Source organism: Corapipo altera, unplaced genomic scaffold (assembly GCF_003945725.1).
Source record: "Corapipo altera isolate COAL_440 unplaced genomic scaffold, ASM394572v1 126, whole genome shotgun sequence".
NCBI lineage: Eukaryota > Metazoa > Chordata > Aves > Passeriformes > Pipridae > Corapipo > Corapipo altera.
This window is the reverse complement of record NW_020884937.1, coordinates 3,125,203-3,146,837: the sequence shown is the minus strand read 5'-3', so window position 1 is coordinate 3,146,837 and position 21,635 is coordinate 3,125,203. Positions and strand designations below refer to the sequence as shown.

The 21,635-nt window shown below is 48.1% G+C and overlaps 1 protein-coding gene across 1 annotated transcript in view; it reads left to right on the top strand.

Moving 5' to 3' along the window:
* Positions 1 to 249: 249 nt before the first annotated feature.
* Positions 250 to 21,635, top strand: part of WNT3A (Wnt family member 3A) — an 88,231-nt gene continuing 66,845 nt past the window's right edge. Inside the window, exon 1 of the mRNA XM_027660661.1 lies at positions 250 to 424. Coding sequence (XP_027516462.1) covers positions 354 to 424 — 71 coding nt within the window. The 5' untranslated portion in view covers positions 250 to 353. The remainder of the gene's footprint in view (positions 425 to 21,635) is intronic.

Here is a 21,635-nt window from a genome sequence, read left to right as displayed (position 1 = left end):
AAGAGAGCTACTTCAAACTTTTTTTTTTTTCTTTTTCTTTTTTTTTTTTTTTTTTAATATTTGCCTTCAGTGTCTTGGCTGAGAGAAGAGTTTTTTACCTCTCTGAGATTTTTTTTTTTTTTTTTTTTTCCTTGAGAGTAGTAGAGGAAGCGAGAGAGAGGATTTACCTGGTCGGGGTTGAGTTCACTTCATTTGACTTTTTTTTTTTTTTTTTTAAATTATTGTTATTATTATTATTATTATTATTATTATTATTATTATTATTAAAATAATCATCCTGCCTCAGAAGAAAGGAAGGTTTTTGGCAACTCTGGTTAAAAAAAAAAAAAAAAAAGAAAGACAACTTTTCATCAATGGCCTCTTTTGGATATTTCCTGTTTCTTTGTGGGTTGAGTCAGGCTCTGTCAAGTTACCCAATCTGGTGGTAAGTTTTATTCTTCTTCTTTTTTTTTTTTTTCTCTCATTTTCATTTATTTTTCCCCTCCTCTGTTTTCTCTGCAACCCCTGCGCTTAAGATGACTTGAAATTCTCCTTTCGTTGCCACTCAGCTAAAGAGGTGGGATTGTTCCAGCGCCAGCAAGTTCTTAGAACCTGCATTTCACCTCTTTTATTTATGCATTCACTTTGTTTATTTTGACTGGGTTATACCTGATCTCTCCTTCTCCTACTGTAAAAGAGAGAGAGCGAGAGGGAGCGATCGGAAAGTTATTTTTTTTTTAAGTGCTTTGATCCTCTCCTGTGAAGAACAAAAGGCGCTGCCTGAATTAAAGAGATAATGATACAAGTTGACATGAGCATTTCAAGGTGATTTCGAGCTAGTCAGGTGGAAGGAAAGGGGTGTGTGGGGGGGGAAAAGGATGAAAAGTTTTGGGAATTTTCTTTCCCCCCAACCCCTTCGCTTTAAGGAATATTTAGGGGGAAAGGGGGGAAAAAAAAAAGAGGGGGTGGGGGGGAATGAGAAGAAAGAGAAAAGAGGTGAAGGCTCCACAACCTGGATGTTGGGAAGGCAGAGCAGGGAGCGGGGACGGCGCTGGGAGAGACGAGCCCGGCGCGGGATCGGCGGGTCCCTCTCGCCCCTTTTCCCGGGGATAACGCACTTTTTTTTTTTTGGGGGGGGGGGGGGGGGGGGAGGAGGGGGGGGGGGTTGGGGGGGGGGGTTTTTTTTTTTTTTTTTTGCCTTTTCCGCGCTTTAGCACCCTACGCCTTTAAGAGCCTTTTCTCTCTCACTCCCCCACAAAAAGCAAATGGTGCTGGGCAAGGCATGTGAGCGCACGATCTGCTCTAATTACCCCGCGGAGGTAAATTGGGCTCAGGGAAGCCCGGGCGCGGGGAGGCTCCGCCGGGTGGGAGAGGGGCTGCTCCGCCGGCGAACAGCTCGGAAGCGCCCCCCGAACAAACCAAAAAAAAAAAAAAAAAAAAAAAATCCTGATCGTAATGATTAATTTTTTATTTTTTTAAAGTGCGTTTATTCCCTGCTCCTCCCTCCCCCGCCCCCCCCCTCGCCCCCCAGCCGGTCGCGGGGTTCGGGAGGGATCCGTGCGGGATCCGTGCGGGATCCGCCGTCCCCCCCCCTTGCCCGGCGGTGCGGAGGTTGAGGGTGTTGAAGGCAGCAGCCTCTCCAACTATTTCAGGTATGTCTGAAAAAGCAGGGAATTCGTTGGGATGGGAGAAAAGCAATAAAATGCAAATGTGTTCTTGGGAAGACAGGCAGAGAGAGCACCTGGACGGGGAGTCATTAAAAAGCAATCTTTTATTCCCAGCCACCGTCTAACTTATAATTAGAAACTCCGGTTGCATTCCTGATTGGAGAAGGAAGCGCATTCCTCCAATACCAACATAAATATTCCCTTGTCACCCGAGCGAGGGGAGCGAAGGGACCCCCCCCCCTCCCGGTCCCCTGTCCCCGCTCCCGGAGCTGCGGGAGAAGCGGCTGTCGGGGGGGGAAAAAGGTTGGGAAGGAGGAGATGGAGAGAGGGGCAGGAGGTCTCCCTTTCCGAGCCGGGGGTATCAGGTGTGTGCAGGGAGGGGGGGGGGGGGGCGGCAGCGGCGACACTTTGGGGGTTTTTTGGGGTGGTTTGTTTTTCTTTTCCGTCCTTCCCCGGTGCCAAGGAGCGGTTTTAGACGTTTCTTTCGCAAGGAGAAACCCCCCTTAGGCCATGGAAATGCAAAGGAGGGTTTGATTGGGGTGGGGGAGTCGGGGGAGAGGCCGGGAGCTGTTACACTGGCTGCCTAAATTCCCTCTCACTCCCCCCCACCCCAACACCACCACCCACCCCTTTCTCTCTTTATTTTTCCTCAACCTTTCCCTCTTTATTTATCCCCAAGCAAGATATAAACCCACGGCCACCCCCAAGGCTGGAGCAGCCCTGGAGACGTGGGAATCAGGGCCTGGAGGGTGGTACAGGGGTCCCCTGGGTACATCCATGCACATCCCAACATCGGGAGTAAAGTTCCTTGTCTCCTAGTCCAGGGCAGTCCCAAAACACCTGATTTGATGTCACGTTGCTTTATTTTATTTTAATTTAATTTTCCCCTTGTCTTTCTCCGGGTTGTTTCTTTTTGTGTGTGTGGTGTAGTGGTGTTATTTTCTTTTTTGAGGAGAGGACCAGGAATTTTTCAGTCTGTCTATGCAAACAGCAACAATCCCATCTCAAGCATCTCTGCCTAAAGCCTCCCCTGTGTCAGCTCGCAGTGATTTGATTGCTTTCAGCAGAAAATCTCTCATTGACCCTCCCCAAACTGTGTCCCCTCCCCAACAATACTTTCTAATTAAAGAGTAAACTCATCCCGAAGCACAGGGGGGCTGTGGAGAGTTACACTTGGGAGAAAACCTGTGCCAAAGCAGGGACTGAGAAACTATATTTTCCTGTAGGTTTTGGTTAATTATTCTCCCAAAACGAGGGGAAACATAAAGTGTGCATTTGTCCGGGGGAGCAGGGGACGTGTCCCTGTTGCCCTGAGTTCTGTCCACCTCTTCCAGCTTCTTACTTGGCTGAGCTGTTGAAATTCCTGTTCCCACCATGGCACGGGGGCACCTGTTTAAATCAGGCCAAGCGGCGCTGGTGGATCCAGGTGCCTGGAATCTTTGGGAAAAGTTCCGTGGAGCAAAAGGGAGACGATCCCTCGGAGCAGTGATGCTCCCGGGCTCCGTCCACGTCCTCTCAGGGATGAGGGAGGAGGAGGGGGAAGCAGTGGGAGCTTCTTAAAAGCAGAAAATAACGTATTTACAGAGCGGGATAAAAGAGGCTTTAAAAACAACGATTTAGAAGCGGTAAAGGCAGAGGGACCAGCTCCCTTTGGGAAGTGATGTGCCGAGTTTTTAGGGATGTGCTGACGTGATTTATTGTGCCACAGTAACCCCACGGGACCTTCTCCAGCACAGCAGCAACTGAGCTGCTCAACCTAAAGGAGCTACTGGGAGCAGCAACAGGCTCTTCCACACCCAGGGGGCCAGATTAAGAGCAAAAATGTGTTGTTTTTTGGCGTTTTTTCTTTTTTTGTAAGTGTTAGTGCTGTTCATTTTTTGGTGTGTTAAAAAAAAAAAAAAAAAAAGGAGAGATTGGAATGAATGAAGAAAGACTTAGGAAATTCAGAAGCAGAATTCGTGGGTAAGGGAGGGTTAGATGTAACCTGTTCCCTGTCCTGTGGGAGTCTGGGGTCCATGTGGAGTCATGGTAGCAGCATTAACAAAATTAAAATTAAAACTTTTTCCAGCTAATTTGCACTGCCTTGACTGACTCCACATGGAACAGGAAAAAAAAAAAGGCATTTTATGTTATTTATTTTATTGTTTGAACAGTGGTATCTGGCCTGACTTGGTCTGAACACAGCTAGAGTGCAAGAAATGATTCAGAAGGGAGAAGGGTTTGGTTCAGGAGGGAAAAAAAACCCAGCAACAAAAATTAACACAAAACTTCCGTGCTGGGAATCTCCACTTCCAGTAGCCCAGGGTGCTGGTGCAAAGGGACATGATCCCAGGAGAGGCTCTTTGGGCTGAATTAAATGTTAGCTGGCATCTCAAATGTCATTTTTCCTGGGTGTGAGGCAGCCTGGGGTTTGCTGGGGATGTGTGTGGTCAATGTGTGCCCAGAGAGGGACTGGAAGAGGATGTCTCATGGAAGGAGATGGGCACTGGCTTGGGATCTGATGTGGTGGCATCACTTTGGGGCAGGAATGTCTGTCCCTTCCTGTGTTCTGTTGGTCATGGTGGGGCTCCTGTCCCCTCTGCTGCTCCCTGTAACACCCCTGTCACACCCAGAGTGGGGTGGGATGGGATCGGCCCCAGAACGAGCTGGAAAAGGAGGTGAGCTGGGAGCACCAGTGTCTGAGTGGACAGAGTGTTCCTGGAGATGCCAGGCTGCTCTTTGGAAAGAGGACATGAAGGATGTGAGGATGTGTGTTGGAAACCTTTCCCTGGCTTTGCTCTTGCTTGTTCCCCACCACTGGTCACAGCAGCTCTGTCAGGTTTGCTCATCCACGTAGGACAAAGCTGGAAAAGCCTGTGATGTTCTGCAGGATCCACTTTACAAGAGGACTGGGGAGGATGATCCAATTGATCTTTCCATCCCTGTTTTTGCAGTTCAGGAGGCGTCAGTGCAAGGGGAGTGAGGTGGGAGGGAGCTTTGCCCACAGGCACAGAAGTGGCATTTTTCCAGCCACACTCCGGTGCAGCAGCTGAGCCTGTCCCTGGTTGGTGGCATCATGCACAGGGGAAGTCCTGCCTCGTGCTCTGGTCCAGGTCTCTCCTGGGATCTGTCCCCCTTGAGGTGGGTGGAACAGCCCCTGATTTACACAGGGAAAAGCCAGGCCAGGTTCTGGATCCCGTGAGAAACACGATTCTCCTTCGGTTGCAAACCCTGCAGAACTTAAAGCTGAGCCTTGGCAGGCTCTGCTCTGGAGAAAGCAAAGCTTGATTTGGCAGAGAGCAGCCTAATATGGTGATCCCTCTTTAGCCAGGAAGGAGGCAGAGCCCTGGAAGGTCACCCAGGGGACAGCCTGGGCCGTGTGTGCAGCAACCAGGGCTCCTAAAGAAATCTCTAGAGCTGGGAAGCAGGAACTGCATCTCCCCACTTCCCTTCTCCGTTAGCTGGGAGTGAGGATTTTGACATTTCCAAGGTGGTAACATTCCTGTCCATCCCCTCCCCTCCTGCAATGAAGGGATGTTAAAGTCCATCAGCACACAGTGCAATCCCTCCACATGTGGCTCTCTCCCACCCTTGCCCCAAGGCTTGGGAATTGTCTTTACACACATTTTTCTGTGTTACAACAGGACCTGACGTGGCCCTGCTCTTCCAGGCAGTGTATAATCATGGAATATTGGTTCAGCCTGTGCTCAGGTACCAACTCACTCAATGGTTTGGATTTTCAGGAGGGCAGGACGGGTGATTTGCACCCAAACTTCAACGGGGTGGAGGAAACTGGGTCAAGGGGATCTTGCTGTGTGGATGTAAGTGGTAAAAAAACAGCTCTGGCCCATTCCATGCATAGGGTGTAGAGAGCAAAGGATAAGGGAAGTTATTTCCCACCTCCCTTTTTCATGGAGAAACATACTCCAGTGCTATTTGTGTTGCTCCTGGCACAGTCCAGGTATGGAGGAGCTGTTTGCTGAGATTCAGTGACTGGGCCAAGCTCACACAAGAAGGTTTTTTCCCAGCAGGAACTGAAATTTTTACAAGGTCTTAGCAGGAAGCCCCTGTTTCAAACCTGGGGAAGGCTGGGACTCTCCCAGAAAGCCCAGTGTGTGCTGAAGAAAACCCCTCATCTACTCAGATTTCAGGCTCTTTTTATTAAATTCTGTTGTCCTGCTACATATTAATTGATTTGTTTCTTTGGATTTTAAGAGGACTTATTAGATAAGTTACCCTGAAAACCAGCCATGAGATATTCAAAGCTTTGGATGAAGGCATTGCATCAAACTGTCTCCTAACTAAGACAAGGAAAAGTGAATAATTTTGCTCCCCAGCCCTTTTCTGGTAACCCCAGAGGTGAAACATGTCCTGGACAGGCATTTGAACACCTCTGAGATTTCTCGCCTGGAAACTTCTGAGCATTTGGAATCATAGAAAGCTTTGGGTTGAAAGGGACCTTTTAAAGGTCGTCTAGACCAACCCCTCTGCAATGAGCAGGGACATCTCCAAACAGAGTAGCTGGAACAGGGGGCTGGGCTCTGCATTGCTTTCTGTTGGCCAAAAAAAAAGGCTTTTTGACCGTTCCCTTTAAAGAACGTGTCTTGATTTTTGCTGTGAGTCCGTGGTTTCTTCTAGGAGAGGAAAGTCGAGGGCTGCTGACTGTACCAGGGGAAAGCAGGCTGAGTCACTGATGTCTCCATCCCGAATCTCTGGGATCCCTTTCCTGCTCGCATCCCGCTTCCTGCGGGATGAGGCAGCTCCTCTCCAGCCCCGCGGCGATGCTGCCGCTTTTCCAGGCGGGAGTTGCCACTCTCTGCACCAATTCCTGCCTCTCTCTGGTCGTTATCATGGGTGCAAAGCAGCGGGGGAAGGAGTTCGTTCCGTGTTAGACCCCACGAGGAGCAGATATTTTTTTTTTTTTCCCCTTTGCGCGTTCGGTTGCGCAGGAAAATCCCAGCGGGACAAGCGCGGGTTGATGCGGAACGCTCACAGCGTTCCTCGAGTGCGTGACTCAAACAGCCCGGCCGCATTTCAAAGGGCTTTATTGGGCTTAATGACAGCACTTCACGGGCCTTGCTCAAGTGTGTCGAGGGGGGAATCCTCCGGGCACTGAGTCAGGATGCTCCCTTTGGACAGCTGAGCTGTTCCCGGCATGGTGAGCACGGTTGGGTGTGAGCTCACAGCCTCCTCCCTCCGGTCCCACCAAGATCCATGCTGAAATTCCCTTCCCAGAGCAGGACTGGGCTCAAGATCCTGCTCTGGATGCCAAAGGAGACCCTGTGGGGTGTAGCTGGAGGGAGGAGCACGCAGGAGGTCTGGAGATCGTGGCTGAAAAGGAGGAGAGGATTCAAAACAGGCACCCGCTGCCTTCTGGTGATGTGGAGCTTGGTGCCTTCTGCCCAGTCAGGTGGTGGCCAGTGCTGGGGTGATGTTACCAGTTAAACCCACTAAAATATAGTGGAAAGGAAGGGCAAATAGCAGGGGGAGAAGTGTTGGGCAAAGCATACATGCCTTGTCCACACACAGGAAGAGGCAGAGCCCCAAGGCTGCAGCAGGAACGTTCCCAGCCTAAAAGGTCTCACTAAACCCACCCATCTCTGCTTTGCTGCCACCACTTAGAGCCAAATGAAGACCAAGAGCCAAGACAAATTCAGTGGGACTGAAAACTGCAAGGAGAGGAATAGTCAGGGATGCTCACCCTCCCACTGTGTATCCATCAAGGCTTTGTTGGATCAGACCTAAGGTTGGTCTTACAGAAAAGCCACCCCTGAAACTGTCTGTGCCAGCTTTATCCATCTACCCCAGGCCATTCATGATGCTTTTCTTCCCTTCTGTCCCTTCTTCCCTTCTGTAAAAATGGAATGATTTGCACCAAGCCCTGTTGTCACCTTTGCACAACACGTAAAACTTCATCAGTTCGTGGGTTCCCTCCAAATTCTACTGGAACTTGCAAAAAAAAACAAGGGGAGGGAGGAAGAACTGATACATTAACTCCCTTTTTCTGAACTCCTAACATAGGGCACAGCTTTTCAAAGCAGGCTGTGAGCAGGGGCAGAGCTGTTCTGCATCACAAAGGTGTTGTTTGTCTCCCTTCCTGGTTTGTCACCTGCATATTCACAGCCCCCTTCCCACTTGGATGTTGCTGCTGCTCAGAGGGAGCTTTGCATTTGTGGAGGCTGAGCCATCAAAGGACTTCAAGGTGCCTTTGGTCTCCTGGTGTCAATAATAGCCAGTTATGCTTTGTATTGGTATGGTGAGAGTTATTGGCAGGGGTGCTGTGGCTCTTTTCCAACGTGGATATTCCTCCACATGCTGGTGGTGTGAAATGCTTTTCTCTTCTGGCATCTTTGAACACTCTCAGGTCTCACCAAGATCACGTTGTAGCACCATGGGCTGGTTCCCTTCTTACATCACCGGCCTCACAAGGTATTCCATGTGTCTGGGATGGTCTGGGATGGTCATTTCTCCCATTCCAAAGGGTTGTGTAGGTTCAGAGGGCGTTGGAGCAGGTTTGCCTGGAAGGCTCAGAGGGTATCTCAGGGGTTCCTTGAGCTCAAATTGTGGTAGACCCTCACATTTCAGGCCTGGCCTCATGCTCATCCCAGGTTTGGGAACTCTCCTGGTTGCCCTGCATCATTCCCAGCGTTCAGTTTAAACACACCCTCCTGGAATGACATCCAGGCCAAAAACGAAGGTGCCCAGGTTCCCTTAAGGAGGCCCCTGCATAGGTTCTACTGCCAGTTAAGATATTTGGTGGCATCCTGGATGTCCCCAGAGGCCTGGCAGGGATTGTCCACAACCCACTGATGACCTGCCCCTTTCTCAGCAGGAGATGGAGGCCCGAAAACCCCAGAACATCTCAGTGGCACTTCATGTCTTTCTGCAGGCAACTGAGCAAAGCCTTGGGGTGGAATCCACTTCATTTATTCCATCTGCAATTTTGGAGCCTCCACTCGAGCCAGGAACTCTTGGCTCCTTTCTGTGATGGGGAGAACTGGGAACTTTCTTATGGTGCAGTTCTTTGACTGAACTTGACTGGCTAAATCCTGTGGAGCAGTTGAAGAAATCAGCTCAGAAATACCTCCACCACTGTCATCCAGGATTACACCCAACACAAGGAATCCTCCTGGAGGGTTTGCTCACTTGCCTGTTTCCTCACTGTTAAAATCTGTAATTCCCATTGCCTGGCATCATTTCACATGGCTCCAATCAGGAGCTTTTTCTCCACTATTTTCCTGTATTTTAATAAGGTCTGCAGTGCCCATTAGTGAATTGGAATGGGTGCAGCCATTGCAGGAACATTCACTCCATCCACACACAGGTACTAAACCCTTCCAGACCTCCTCTCTCCACAACAAATCCACATCAGGTGGTATTTTGTCATGTCTCAGCCTAGCTGCTGAAAGCCTGAGCAGCTTGAGTGTTTTGAAGCTTCCTCTGTAACATATTTAATCCTGCCTCTAATCCAGGACTCTCCAGAGCATAAATCCATTTTCCTCGTGCTCCTTATCCTCAAACACATCCAGAGTCTCCCACCATACTCCAACCACATCCATAAGTCATTGCCTCAAGATTGTAATAGAATTTTATCCTTAAAAACTCCTTAAAAAGAGACATGAAGTGGTTTTCTTGTGTCCCTGTCACGAGTTATCTCAGCAGAAGGACATGGCCACTGGTTAATGCAAGACTTGTATCTGCATTCCAGGAGCTCCCCTGATTTTGTCTTTCCTTCAGTTCTCTGAAATCCAAACCTTTTCCCTTTTCCCGGCCTGTACCTCTTAATTTCCCTTTCCAGCTTTGTGTTTCCTCTACATCTCTGTCGGAACACGCAGTTTTACGGCCAAAATGATGCACATCCAGGTTTCCGGGGAAATTTCCGGAAGAATTCTGTCGACGGGATTCCCGTTGGAATAAATGGAGCAGAGTCCATCTCTGCCGTAGCCAGGCCTGTGAAACGAAGCCAAGCAGAGCAGGAGTTCCTTCTGCTTCCAGAGGGTTCACCTTGTCTAATAGAGATATTTCCCAAGGGGTGGGAAGGCGGGAATGAAGCTCCTTGAACGGATGCCAAGCCTTCCATTCAGTTTGTCCCTCTGCCCCCAGAGGAGCAACAATAGAGCCTGTTGCTAGACAGTGTCTGTGTGGCATGACAGAGAACAACTCCAAATCCTTTGCAGGCTGGGGGACACACACTTAAGGGAGAATTTCCAGTTTTTTAATGAGCCTGCAGGAGCTGGGAAGAAAGGGAACGGTCTGGGCAGGTAGGACTCCATCCAAATCCCAGGGGAGACTGGGGAAATGCTACTGGGCATCAGATGAGATTTGTAGAATTTTCCTTCAGACTTCCTTCAGAGGCACAAAACCCTGGATAAAGGTGTTTTTTAGGAGATCCATGTTTGATTTCTATCCCTCCTGGAAGGAGAAGGTTCTTGAAGCTTTAGCATTCTCCAGCCAAGTGTCTTTTAGAGTTAGTGGAGAGAAATAAGATGCAACTCATCTGCTGTGTGTCAGACATTTACTTTTGGATGGGATGAATCACATCCCAGCTGTGCCAGTTTTCTAACCATTCCCTGCAAGAGGATCCTGGATGACCAGGACAGGCAAAGAGATCTCCTTTTAGGCAGATGAATTTTTGCTTTGAATTTTCCTGAAGGCTTGCACCTGTGCAGTGCTGAAAGAGGATTTTTCCATTGGAAGGACCCTTCAAGGGGTGTCTTTAGTGACCAAATTACCTTTAAAAATTCTCCACTTGAAGCTCTGGTGTGCCATTCCACACATGTGAGGAAGAGCTGAGCAAAAATCCCGGATCACAGGAAGGTGTTTAAAGGGAATTTTCATTCAGTATCAATTTCTTTCACATTCTTTCATGGGAAGAACCATCCAGGTGGATTTGACAGGAAATGAATAATCCAAAGCAGCAGAGCTGGGGACCACATTGATCCTGTGTGTCACAGGAGTGCTGCCTCTCCTTGTGGTTTCCCTCACAGTGGTGGGGAAGAGCTCTGAGGACAGACCCTCCTGTGGATGCCAGGATCACAGAATCCTGGAATGGTTTGGGTTGGAAGAGACCTGGAAGATCATCTCTTTTCACCCCCTGCCACGGGTAGGGACACCTTCCACTAGTCCAGGTTGCTCAGAGCCCCATCCAACCTCTTGAAGTGCATATTGATATGGTCTATTATTCTCCTACCATGAAGGATTCAGGGATTGGGAATCTCATCCCATCCTAGCCCTTGAACAAAGTGTGTTGATTTTTTTCAAGGCCTGGATAAGCTCCTATTTACAAATAGTATAAATGTATAGAGTTAAAAACTGGCAGCCTGACCTCCAGGCCCTGAGAGCTGTTCTGCTGCAGCATTAGCAGGGATGTGGTTGGGTCATGATGTGGAAAGATTTGCTTGTGGAAGTGCAAGTGGAGAAGGAACAGGAGGGAAGTGCAAGGCTACTTAGACACATAATTCATGCTTTTTGCCTCAGATTTATTGATGGCAGTGCTGCAACCTGATCAATTAAGTGATTTTCTTGAGCTGCCCCTTGTCAGTGGATTGCAGTGGCTGCTCCATGAATACCCTCAGCTCATTCTGAATTTCCTCATTCTGAGGAAAAGTGGATTAGCTCTGTTGCTTTTTTCTTTTTTTTTTTTTTTTTTGAAGTGCTTATTTCTTCTCACGTGCCACAGAGAGAACAGAACTCAAGCAGCACAGATTTAGCTGTCCAACAATTAGACACCTTGGGTTAGTTGAGATGCACCCCTCTGTTGGGTTTGCAAAAAATAGGTGCAACAGCTTCTAGCACCATTAAATCATTTGATCCAGAAATTATCTCATCCATCCTCGCGTGCCCCAGGCTGGATTAAATAAACCTAAATCAGAATTGGGAAGAAGTAATGGATATAAGAGGTAGTTAACACTGAGTCATTGCTAACAGGAGTATCGTGTGGATAAGGAAGGAGCTTACTGGATCACAGCCTTTCCTAACAGGACAGGTCATGGGTATTAGTGGATTGATTGCAAAACCTCAGAGTCACAACAGAGAATAAGGGCACAGTGGGAACTGGTTCTTGCCTGAGTATAAGGCCCAGACAGATGGGGCAAACGACTGAGTTGAAAGAGAACAGATAAGGCACATTAGCAGAAGATTGGGAATCAGACAGGGAAATGCTAATTCAGTGGCCACTGAAATCCTTGGTGCAACTTGCCCACGGGCACACGGGAAGTCTGTGATCCAAAGGAGCAGCGAGTCCATCTGTCCTGCTGATGAAACATCTCGTGGTGAAGGAAAGGCTGGAACTTTCCCCCTAACACAGGGCAGGGTGTTCTCAGCAGGGCTTTCTATCAGCTCCACTGAAACGGCAGTTTAACTGTCACGTGGACCAGAAGATTCTCTGAATTCTAGCAGAGAAACTAAATTCAGGATTTATGTAGTCTGGGACATATTTACAGCCACAGGTACCCTGCTGGTGCCTGCCAGCAACGGTGATGCTCCTGCTGCCTCTCAGAATAAATTGAGGAATTTGGTCCTGCACACCGGCTCCAGAAATAGGGCAGAACTGTTTGGAGCCTAGTTTTGGCAATCTCTAGTACCAGCAGGGTGGGGTGATAATCAAAACCTTGGCTATCTAATGAATTGCAGATTTTGGGATAAACCAGGGGAAAAAGATAACTCAGGGGTTAAAGCACATCCCTGGGACATGGGACCTCTGGTCATATTCCTTGACAAGCCTAAGTAAAGAGCTTGGTGACCCGGACAGATGAGAATCAGAAAGATGGGAAATAAGAGATTTTCTTGCAGTCTCTGTCAGAGGCAGGTGCCCACATCCCATTTTAATGGACAATTTGGGGTCACTGAGCTGAGCCCGAGGTACAGGAGGAAAAGCTGGGCTGGAGTTACCTTTGACTCACCATTTATTAAAAAAAAAAACAACCAGTGCTGGGGTGAGGCAAACAGCCAGGGCAGCTGGACACACATGAGTCAGTGTGACAGAGAGCAGGAGGGGAGGGTTTAGGTTTGTCCTCTGCGCTGTAGAGACAGACGCGCACACGGTGCTGACGCACCACGGCTGAGCAGGGCTCATCACACTCCATCTCAGGGCTGGACATCCCATCTGAGGGAGTCATCTCAGCTCCCTTCCCAGCCCATGAATGGAGGCTGACACTTCCTGGCTGTGACTCAGCACTCCTATCACTGGTGTCCATCTCTGGAGGCACTGACTCCCCGCAGCAGCCCATCTCCCTGTGCTGGTGGTCAGGAGAGCCAAGGTGACTGGTTGGGTGCCTGGGTGAGCAAGTTTGGGTCAGATGCTCCAATTCCATCGAGCCCAAATCCTTGTGCTCATCCTGCCCTTGGCAGCGGGACCCTATGGATGAGGAATTTGTATTTCTGTAGATGTCTGATGGGTTTGGTTTGTGTGATGTCAGCCTGCAATGCAAAGGCTCGTTCAAGAGAAGGGCTCCTGCAGCAGCACCATTTGGCAAAGAATTCCTCAAGTGGACTGATTTTTGTAACCACTGGTGAGCTGCCAAGTGGAGGCACCTGGCAGAGACCACCCTCAAAGCCAATCATGGTTCTGAAATCACTGCAGAGAACTCAACAACTTATACTGTCTCCTGAGCTTCAGATTTGTAGGTTCTGCTGACCTTGCTGATAAGATCTGTGCAAATTTATTCATACACTTGTGCTGTCTAGTCCTCGAATTCCCAGACTGTTTCTGTTACTGTGAATGAGGAAGAGTTTGGTTTATCTTAAATTTCTGTGATCTTAAAGGCGTCAGAAAAGATACCTGGGGCTTTCCTTGATGCCAGAAGGATGCAGTGGCATCAATATGATGAAGAGTGAGGGAGGTGATGTGAACTCTAGACTGACTAAATATCAGGTCTTAGGTTTTGCCATTAAAACTATCTGGGTGGTAAGTTAGGCATGAACTTAGCCTTAGGTGCTGCTGTGCCAAGTTAGACTTGATTATCAGTCTTAGGAAAGAATAGATGGAGAGACCTCAGGTGTGATTTGTGTAATTTTTAGTCGTGTTGGTCCCTTTTTCTGTGAAATTCTGTCCCTTCCAAAGTGTTTTTATGAAGATTGTAACTGTAAGGAGAGAGTTTGTGCAGAAGAATGATGTCCTTCAGGTCATGGTCTTCATGGTCCCGGAGGGGTTGGCGGGCTGGGGGCGAAGAGGGACTTCATGGAAAGGCTCTCAGATCCATTTCTCCTCTATTCCATCTCTTAGAACTAGTTTCTACATGATCCCAGACTTAAGCAATCCTGCTGCCTGTTCATCCCTGCAATGACATTTGAACCTCTCAGCCCAAGGAGCTTCATTTGGTAGAGGTTTTCAAAAGTGTTAGATGTCCACAAGTCATCAGATACCTACAAGTCTCACAAAAAGGGGCATTTAACCAGAGGAGAGATGTGATGTGAGCCCTCCCAGGGGCTGCAGTGTGTGTGCAGGTGTGTGTGTGTGCCTGTGAGTAAGAATTCCTGTGTGTGCAATATTCCCGGGACATCCCAAATCCAGACAGGAGGACAGAGGAGTCAGTGCTCAGTGGTTTCAGCACCCACAGAATAACTCCTTGCTCTGGTTTTGTTTTCATCTACTCATATTCTGTTTCATAGAATCACAGAATGGTTTGGGTTGGAAGGGCTCTCAAAACTCATCTGGTTCCAATCCCCCCGTCATACCCAGTGCATCAGGTTCTCAGGGCCTCATCCAACCTGGCCTTGGGCACTTCCAGGGGTAGGACATCCACAATCTGATCCAGTGCCTCATCACCCCTTTGAGAAAAGAATTTCTTCCCAATATCTAATTTAAATCTCTCCTCATTTAGCTAAAACTGTTCTTCTTTAAGCACTGTAAAAATTCCCTCTCCCTCATTTTTATAAGCCCTCTTTAAGTACTGGATTGGTGTCAGCAGCTCCCAGTGACATCTAGAAAAGTCCACTTAGGAACTACTTTGAGGATTCTTTGGAGAGCAGAAGTGTGGATTATGAAGGAAGGTAGTTAAATATATATATAATGCATATGTCTCTATGTATATGCATAAGTAGGTAGAGACACATATCCCCTTAGCTTTAGCTTCTGCTCCAAAGACAGGTGGAACTCAAAGGAAAACTTCTTTTGACTGTAACAGACTTTGGGACAATCTTTTTAGACTCTGAGCTCCTTTAGGATCCTACAGGTTTCTTCACACTTTGATTCTGGGCCAGGAAAGTGCTGCTTTGGAGCGATTTCTTTGTCTCATGTCTTAAGACTCCGAGTTCCTTTAGGTCTTGATCCTACTGGTTGCTTCATGCTTTGACTCTGGGCCAGGAAAATGCTGTGTTTTCTTTGCATTTATCCTCAAATATCTGGGCAGTTCTGTTCATTTTTTCTGCTCAGGCACCAAGCTGGGTCACACAGGTTGAGATCCAGCCTGAGAGCAGGGAGAGTCTTTCCTGTGCTGGGCTGATACACAGCACATTATTATACATGTATTATATCAGGGACATCCAGCAATAATGTATGGAAATTGCTGCCATATCTCAGTCCCATCTCCCATCCCATTGCAGGAGAGAGAAGGAGCCCAGTTAAGGCTTGTACACATCTGACAACGTGCAGCAAAACTTGGCTTGGGGCTGGATGGGGTTTTGGGGCATGCAAAGGCAGAACTGCAGAACTTCTGTGTGTGTCCTACTGGGCTTCAGCACTTGCAAAACCCAACCCTGTGCTCCCTTATCCTGATCTGCACCCAGGTCTTGGGGGGTGATGGGTGTTGAGAGCTCCTGCTCTGAGCTCCAGAGGCTCCTGGCTCAATCCCCAGCGCTGGCCAAGTCTCAATCAATGTGACTAATTGATTAAGGTAGTTCTGTGGAACAGCATATTCTACTGGCAAAGGGGTGTGCTGCTGAGATTTTGGGAAACCTGGGTTCGAAACCCTGCTCTCAAACCAAGCAGGAGGAAGATCTGCAGCTCGTTTTTCCCATGCCAGGGGTAGGTGCCCATAACCACCAAGCTGCTGACTGGGAGTTTAAAGGGGACATTTCGTCCTCCGACTCCGCTTTGGGAATGGCACCCCAGGGGATGGGCACATGAACAAACCACCACGAGCTAAGTTTAGGGTGTGAACTAACGAGATGCCAGTTTTTCTGTGGTAACTGCCCGTGTGAATCCTCTTTCCCTGCAACAAACACAAGCTGGTTCATATTTACCAGGGGGAGGGGGGGGGAGAAGAACGTTCACGTGGGTGTTCACACGGCTCACACCCCGGCTTTGACTCCCAGTAACTTGGGCCTGTGCCTCTAACCTCAGTGCCCTTGAGAAACCGACCTGAAAAACAGAAAACATACTCTTTTTACCAAAAAACCCCACGATTTTGCCATTTCTACTTTTCCAGTTACAGCTATTTCAGGGTGGGTTTGGTTTTCCAGATAGGACGTGCTGAGGTTGACTCCGCTGCACTGTTTTTGGCAGAGAACTTGAGGTCCTTGGGATCCTGGTGTCCACCTTCAGCCAACATGGGCAGTTACTCTACTGCCTCAAGAGTCAGAGACCTTCTGGGCACTGACATAATATTAATATTCCTATTTCTCACAGCCAGCTCCTGAGCCCTGAAGAGGTTTTAAACATGTGGAGATATGAAGTTAAGCACTGTTTAGCCATTGGAAAAAAAAAAAGGTGGTGTGGTTGTGGGATGGGCAGTGCTTGCAGGTTGCCTGGAGGTCACTGAGTACTCAGCATTTTTCCTTGTGCTTCCCACAGACCTGGGAAATGGCCACAGAGGAAGGCAGCAGCTCTGAAGGAAAGACCTTGATTTCATTTCTTGGAGTGCTAGTCTGGGAGCCTCCCAGGGTTGCAGAGACAGAAACCTTTCCTAGGAAAAGGCTGAGCACAACCGGGCACGAGCCCAAGGACAGAACAAGGGAAAATGCCCTTAAAATTTACCAGGAACCAATCTGAATTTTCCAGTCAAAAAAACACCCCAAAAACACCCCAACAACCCACTTGCTTATGGGCTGGGACTTTGTCTCATGATGATGCCAAAGACTGGCTGACTCAAGTTATCTTGAGGCATCTCCTCTCGAGTTAGATGGGGAAGATTCAACTCATCCTTGAGGAACTGTCCTGCCAACTCAGGACAACTCCGTTTGGAAAACAGGGTTTTCTCAGGAAGTTTGAGCACACCTGCTGCTTCCAAGCATGGAAGGAGTTGCATCTGTGCTCTGCTGGGTGACAGAACCTTCCCAAAACAGACCTCTGGATGGAATCCTCGCAATTTTAGCCGCGTAACGCTCAACTATCTGAGCTAATCATCTTCCCTCCCTCTAGAAAGTTGGGCACCTTCTGAGGGAGATTCATCCTTCCTGAGATAGGAATCTTTCTAGTGGATGTGATGAGTCACTGTCTGGAGTTGTGTATCTCTCTCCAGCCACTCCAGAAACAGCCTAAACATCTCCCTTTTGGGCAGAGTTGGAAGCAGGACTGAGTTCCTGAACACCCCACAAATATCAATTCTCTGATGCCACTCAGTGTCTGGAAGGTTTTTATCCCTATTTTAAGAGAGGCTGATGAGAAGCCTTAAGTGTCTGTCATTCCTTGACCTTCCTTGGTGATCTTGCCTGGAGATAAGAGGTAAAAGACCCAAATCCTTTCTGGCGCAGCCAACAAAACTCTTCCCATTTTAAACACAACATTTTTCAATGGAATTTTTCCCAGGTAATATTTACAGAAATATCAGAAATATTCAGGGTTGTTGTAGTTAATGACAACAAGTATTTGAGGGCTTTTATTTCTGGGCTTAAGGTGACATTTGGCTTTTGAAGGCCAGAATAAGATTTTTGCAAGGAAATGATGTTCCACAGATATCCTGTGCAGGGCATTTGTGTTTTTTTCTGGAGCAGCTAGTTCTGCCCAACATAAGAAATGGTTACTGGTCTCAGGGCTGCTGATTCCCAGTTTCCTTTAGGACTGGAGTGTTGTTACCAGCCTGGTGTGCACGGTGTGAACCCATTTATGGCTGTGATGGGAACAACCAAGACCTTGTAGGGAAAATAGAAGTAATTTTTCATCACTGCACCTTTCAGGGGGCAGCTCATGGTTTGTGACTGGTGAGCTTTGACAAGTTTTTTTTGAGAAATACTGAGCTGCCAACAGTGTTTGCTAATTACAGAATCACAGAAATAACAGGGCCATGGAATGGGTTTAGTTGGAAGGGACCTTAAAGCTCATCTTGTTCCACCCCCTGCCATGGGCAGGGACACCTTCCACTAGCCCAGGTTGCTCCAAGCCCTGCCCAGCTTGGCCTTGGACACTTCCAGGGATCCAGGGGCAGCCACAGCTTCTCCGGGTAACCTGTGCCAGGGCCTCCCCACCCTCCCAGTCAAGAATTTCTTCTTAATATCTCATCTAAACCTCTCTTCCTTTAGCTTGAAACCGTTCTGAAAGGTCATTTAAAACCCTCTGCCTCTGAGCTGGCTGTTGGATAATTTTTGTGTGTGTATAATTAAATATCCATTTTACAGCTTCCATGTTGGTTCCTTTTTTTAGGGACAAACTCCCCCAGAAGGCTCTTCATCCCACCTACCCCACACATCTACCTTAGGACAGAGCAACTTGCTCTTCAGTGGCCTTGATTGTTCTTCTGTGAGGTCAGACAGGGGCCAAGTGATATCATTACCTGGATTCCTAACTTTTAGGTGTTAAAGAGGGATTAGATGAACTCCATTGAGCGCTGGCTTCTGCCATGAGCACCTGTGAAATTCCAGGCTGGGTGAACATTGTGGAAAATTCCAAACCTGGTGAGGTTTTTTTTGTTGTTGTGTTTTGGTTTTTTTTTTTTGTTTTTTTTTTGCAAATCTGTTGAAGTCCTGTAGCCTTGAAAGCCCCTTCAAAGCTGACAAACATCACACCAAGGGTATTGCAGAGCAGGGATGAGCCAAGAGGTCACTGAGGAAGCTGAGGAAGCTGCTTGCACAGTGCTGTGGCTTGAGAAGTTTGCCAGTGCCTACACGTCATCCCAAAAATCTAATTGGGTTAATTCTGTAGCAACCCTGACTCCAGGGGAGTTTCTAACCAAGCTCTGGAAGCTTCTTTCTGGCTTTGCTTCGCTTCAAACCTCCCCAGTGAGAAAGTCTCTGTCTCCAGACTGATTTCATAAGCCCAAACCTTGGTGTTTCATTAGGCTTTTGTGGAACCTGGAAACAGGGAGATTCCCTCAGAAACATCCTGAGATGTCATCACAACTCGTGTGGCTTTGCAGGGAGTGAGTCTGGTCTCCCCTGACCTGCAAAGGCCCGTGGCAATTTGGTTTTTGTGATGATTACCCCATTCTTACCATTACGGCAAAAGTCACAACGATTGAATTTCTGAGTAAATGCAAAGTTTTAGCTTTGCAAGATTTAAACAGAATTGGGAAAGGCTGAAAGAGCTGGGGTTGTTCAGCCTTGAGAAGGGATGATTGAGAGGGGACTTCATCCATGTCTACAAGTATCTGAAGGGAGGGAGGGGGCAGAGGATGGACCAGGCTCTGCTCGGGGGGCCCAGCAATGGCACAGGAGGAAGGGGCAGGAACTGATGCCCAGGAAATTCCACCTGGACATGAGGAAGAACTTCTTTGCTGGGCAGTGACCAAGCACTGGGACAGATTGTCCAGACAGGGTGTGGAGTCTCCTGACTGGAGATATTCCAGAACCCTCTGGACACAATCCTGTGCCGTGTGCTGTGGGGTGGCCCTGCTTGATGACCCACTATGGTCCCTTCCAGCCTGACCCATTCTGTGGTTGTGATGCTGTGAACTGACCTCATTTTTCTCTGATTGAAACATCCACTTACTACCTACTCTCCTGTAACTCCACAATGTCTGAACACCTTTTCCTCTCCTTTCTTACTCTTTGCATCCTGTTCCCCCCCTGGATTTAAGAAACTCCTTCATTAGTGCAGTACATTCCACACATATGACTTATTTAGGGAGGTCCTGCTCCAGTTTCCAGGGCTTTCCTATAAATACTGAGACCTTGCTCCCAGAATTGACTGGGGTCCCCTGCAATCCTTCATAGATAAGGTTTAATTGCCAAATATTCTGTGTATGGTGGACTCAGTAAAGGCAGACTTAGCCCTGTTGGACATTTTTCTATGCAGACATTTATGTGTCTATGTCTCAGCCTGTGAGCTGAGTCCCATCCTGGGACATTTCAGTGCTAGTGATTGAGAGTCTGTCCCATTTGAAAGTGGGTGTGGGATGTGAGGCTCTGTGGGATCATTTTTTTAGGATGATGATGAGGATTTCACCACATTTTTCCCTCCTCAACCAAACGATCCATCCTTTTTCTTGGTAGACTTTGCCAGCTGGGGATTCAACATCACTGCAATTCAGGTCTCCTTCTGAGCCAAATTTGGCTGGTTTCAGTGAACCATTGGAAAAAAAACCCTCATATCAACCAAGTATGTGGTTGGGAGTTTGTCATTCCAAGAGGACTTGGAGTAAATAAATTCAAGGGTGTCCTATGGAGCCCATGGACTGCTGGAGGTCTGGGAAACAAGTGTTTCTGTGTTCTGTCCCAACCTGGTGAGCTGAGCAGGTCTCTCCTTATGGCCAGGATGCTGCTGATCATGTCTATCTTCTACCAGGGCAGCAGGAAACACAGATTGGATGGGGGAAAAAAAAAATCTCAGTGTCTCTCTTGAAAGTTGTCTCTTCTAACACATGTTTGTGACTTAGACCTACCTGGACTATTGTGGTACCAAGGATTAAGGACCTTGGGTGACCTTTATTTGTTGTTTCCTCCCTCAAAAACAAGAGGGACTATTAACTTCTCTAAAAATTAATTGGCTTGTGATAAACAGATGCATTTATTGTTTTATATTAGGCACAGCTCTGTTACAAGGGATGCTCTAGAACCAGATTTGTTGCTCTTAAACACGAGAAGCTCTTGATATTTTAAGATGGAAAAAAGCTTAAGGGATTTAGGAGCTTTTTTTTTACTGTTGTCACTCTCAGATTCTTGCAGAATGGAGGGTTTTGGAACAGTCCACACCGATGTCCACCGTGTCCTGGCACTTCCCAGCACGGAGGGCTCTGGCTGCAACTTTTAGTCCATTTTGTACCGCCCGAGGCTTGGGGAGAAATTAGAATGCAGGTCTAAGGGTTTGCCCCTGTGTGGAAGTTATAGCAAATTAAACTCCTGATCGAGTTTCTGCGGTGCAACAAGTTACCACACATCAGCTGACCCCTGGGAGCCGCCTGTGTTGCCTGCAGCAACTGAGCTAATTAGGCTCTGCTTACCCACAATAAAAAAGGGTTAATTTAAATCACATTCGCCAGCGTTTGCTGTAGGCTAGGAATTCACATGTGTAGGATTGCTGTGGGTCAACTACCAGGGGAGTCATTTGAGCTCCACTCGCTTGACCATGAGGTTTTGAGCCCCGAGCGGAGCCGTGGGTTTGTTGCATGGGGATGTCTGAGCTGTGGTTCCTCCAGGACAGGCTCTGGGACATCCACCCTCAGAGACACCTTCTTCTGTCTCCTTGATAAAGAGGAGAAGTGGATGGTCACGGTGAGACAGGTTTCTCATCCTGAAGATGTCAAAAAAAAAATGAAGACGCATTAAAGTGTGCCCTGAAATGGTGGATTTCTCTAGATTGCTGGAAAGGAGATCTGGGTGACTTACTCAGGTGTAGAGCATGACATTGCAGATGCCATAGAATCATAGAATCAGAGAATCAGCCAGTTTGGAAAGGAGTTCAGAGATCATCAAGTCCAACCTTTGATCCAACCCCGCTGTGCTTCCCAGCCCATGGCACTGATGCCATATCCAGTCTCACCTTAAACACCTCCAGGGAAGAAGAATCCACCACCTCCCTGGGCAGCCCATTCCAATGGCTGAACACTCCCTCTGTAAAGAATTGCTTCCCAATATCCAACCTAAACCTCCCCTGGCACAGCTTGAGGCTGTGTCCTCTTGTCCTACTGCTGGTTCCTGGGAGAAGAGCCCCACTCCTTCCCCCCCCCCCCCCCCCCCCCCCCCCCCCCCCCCCCCCCCCCC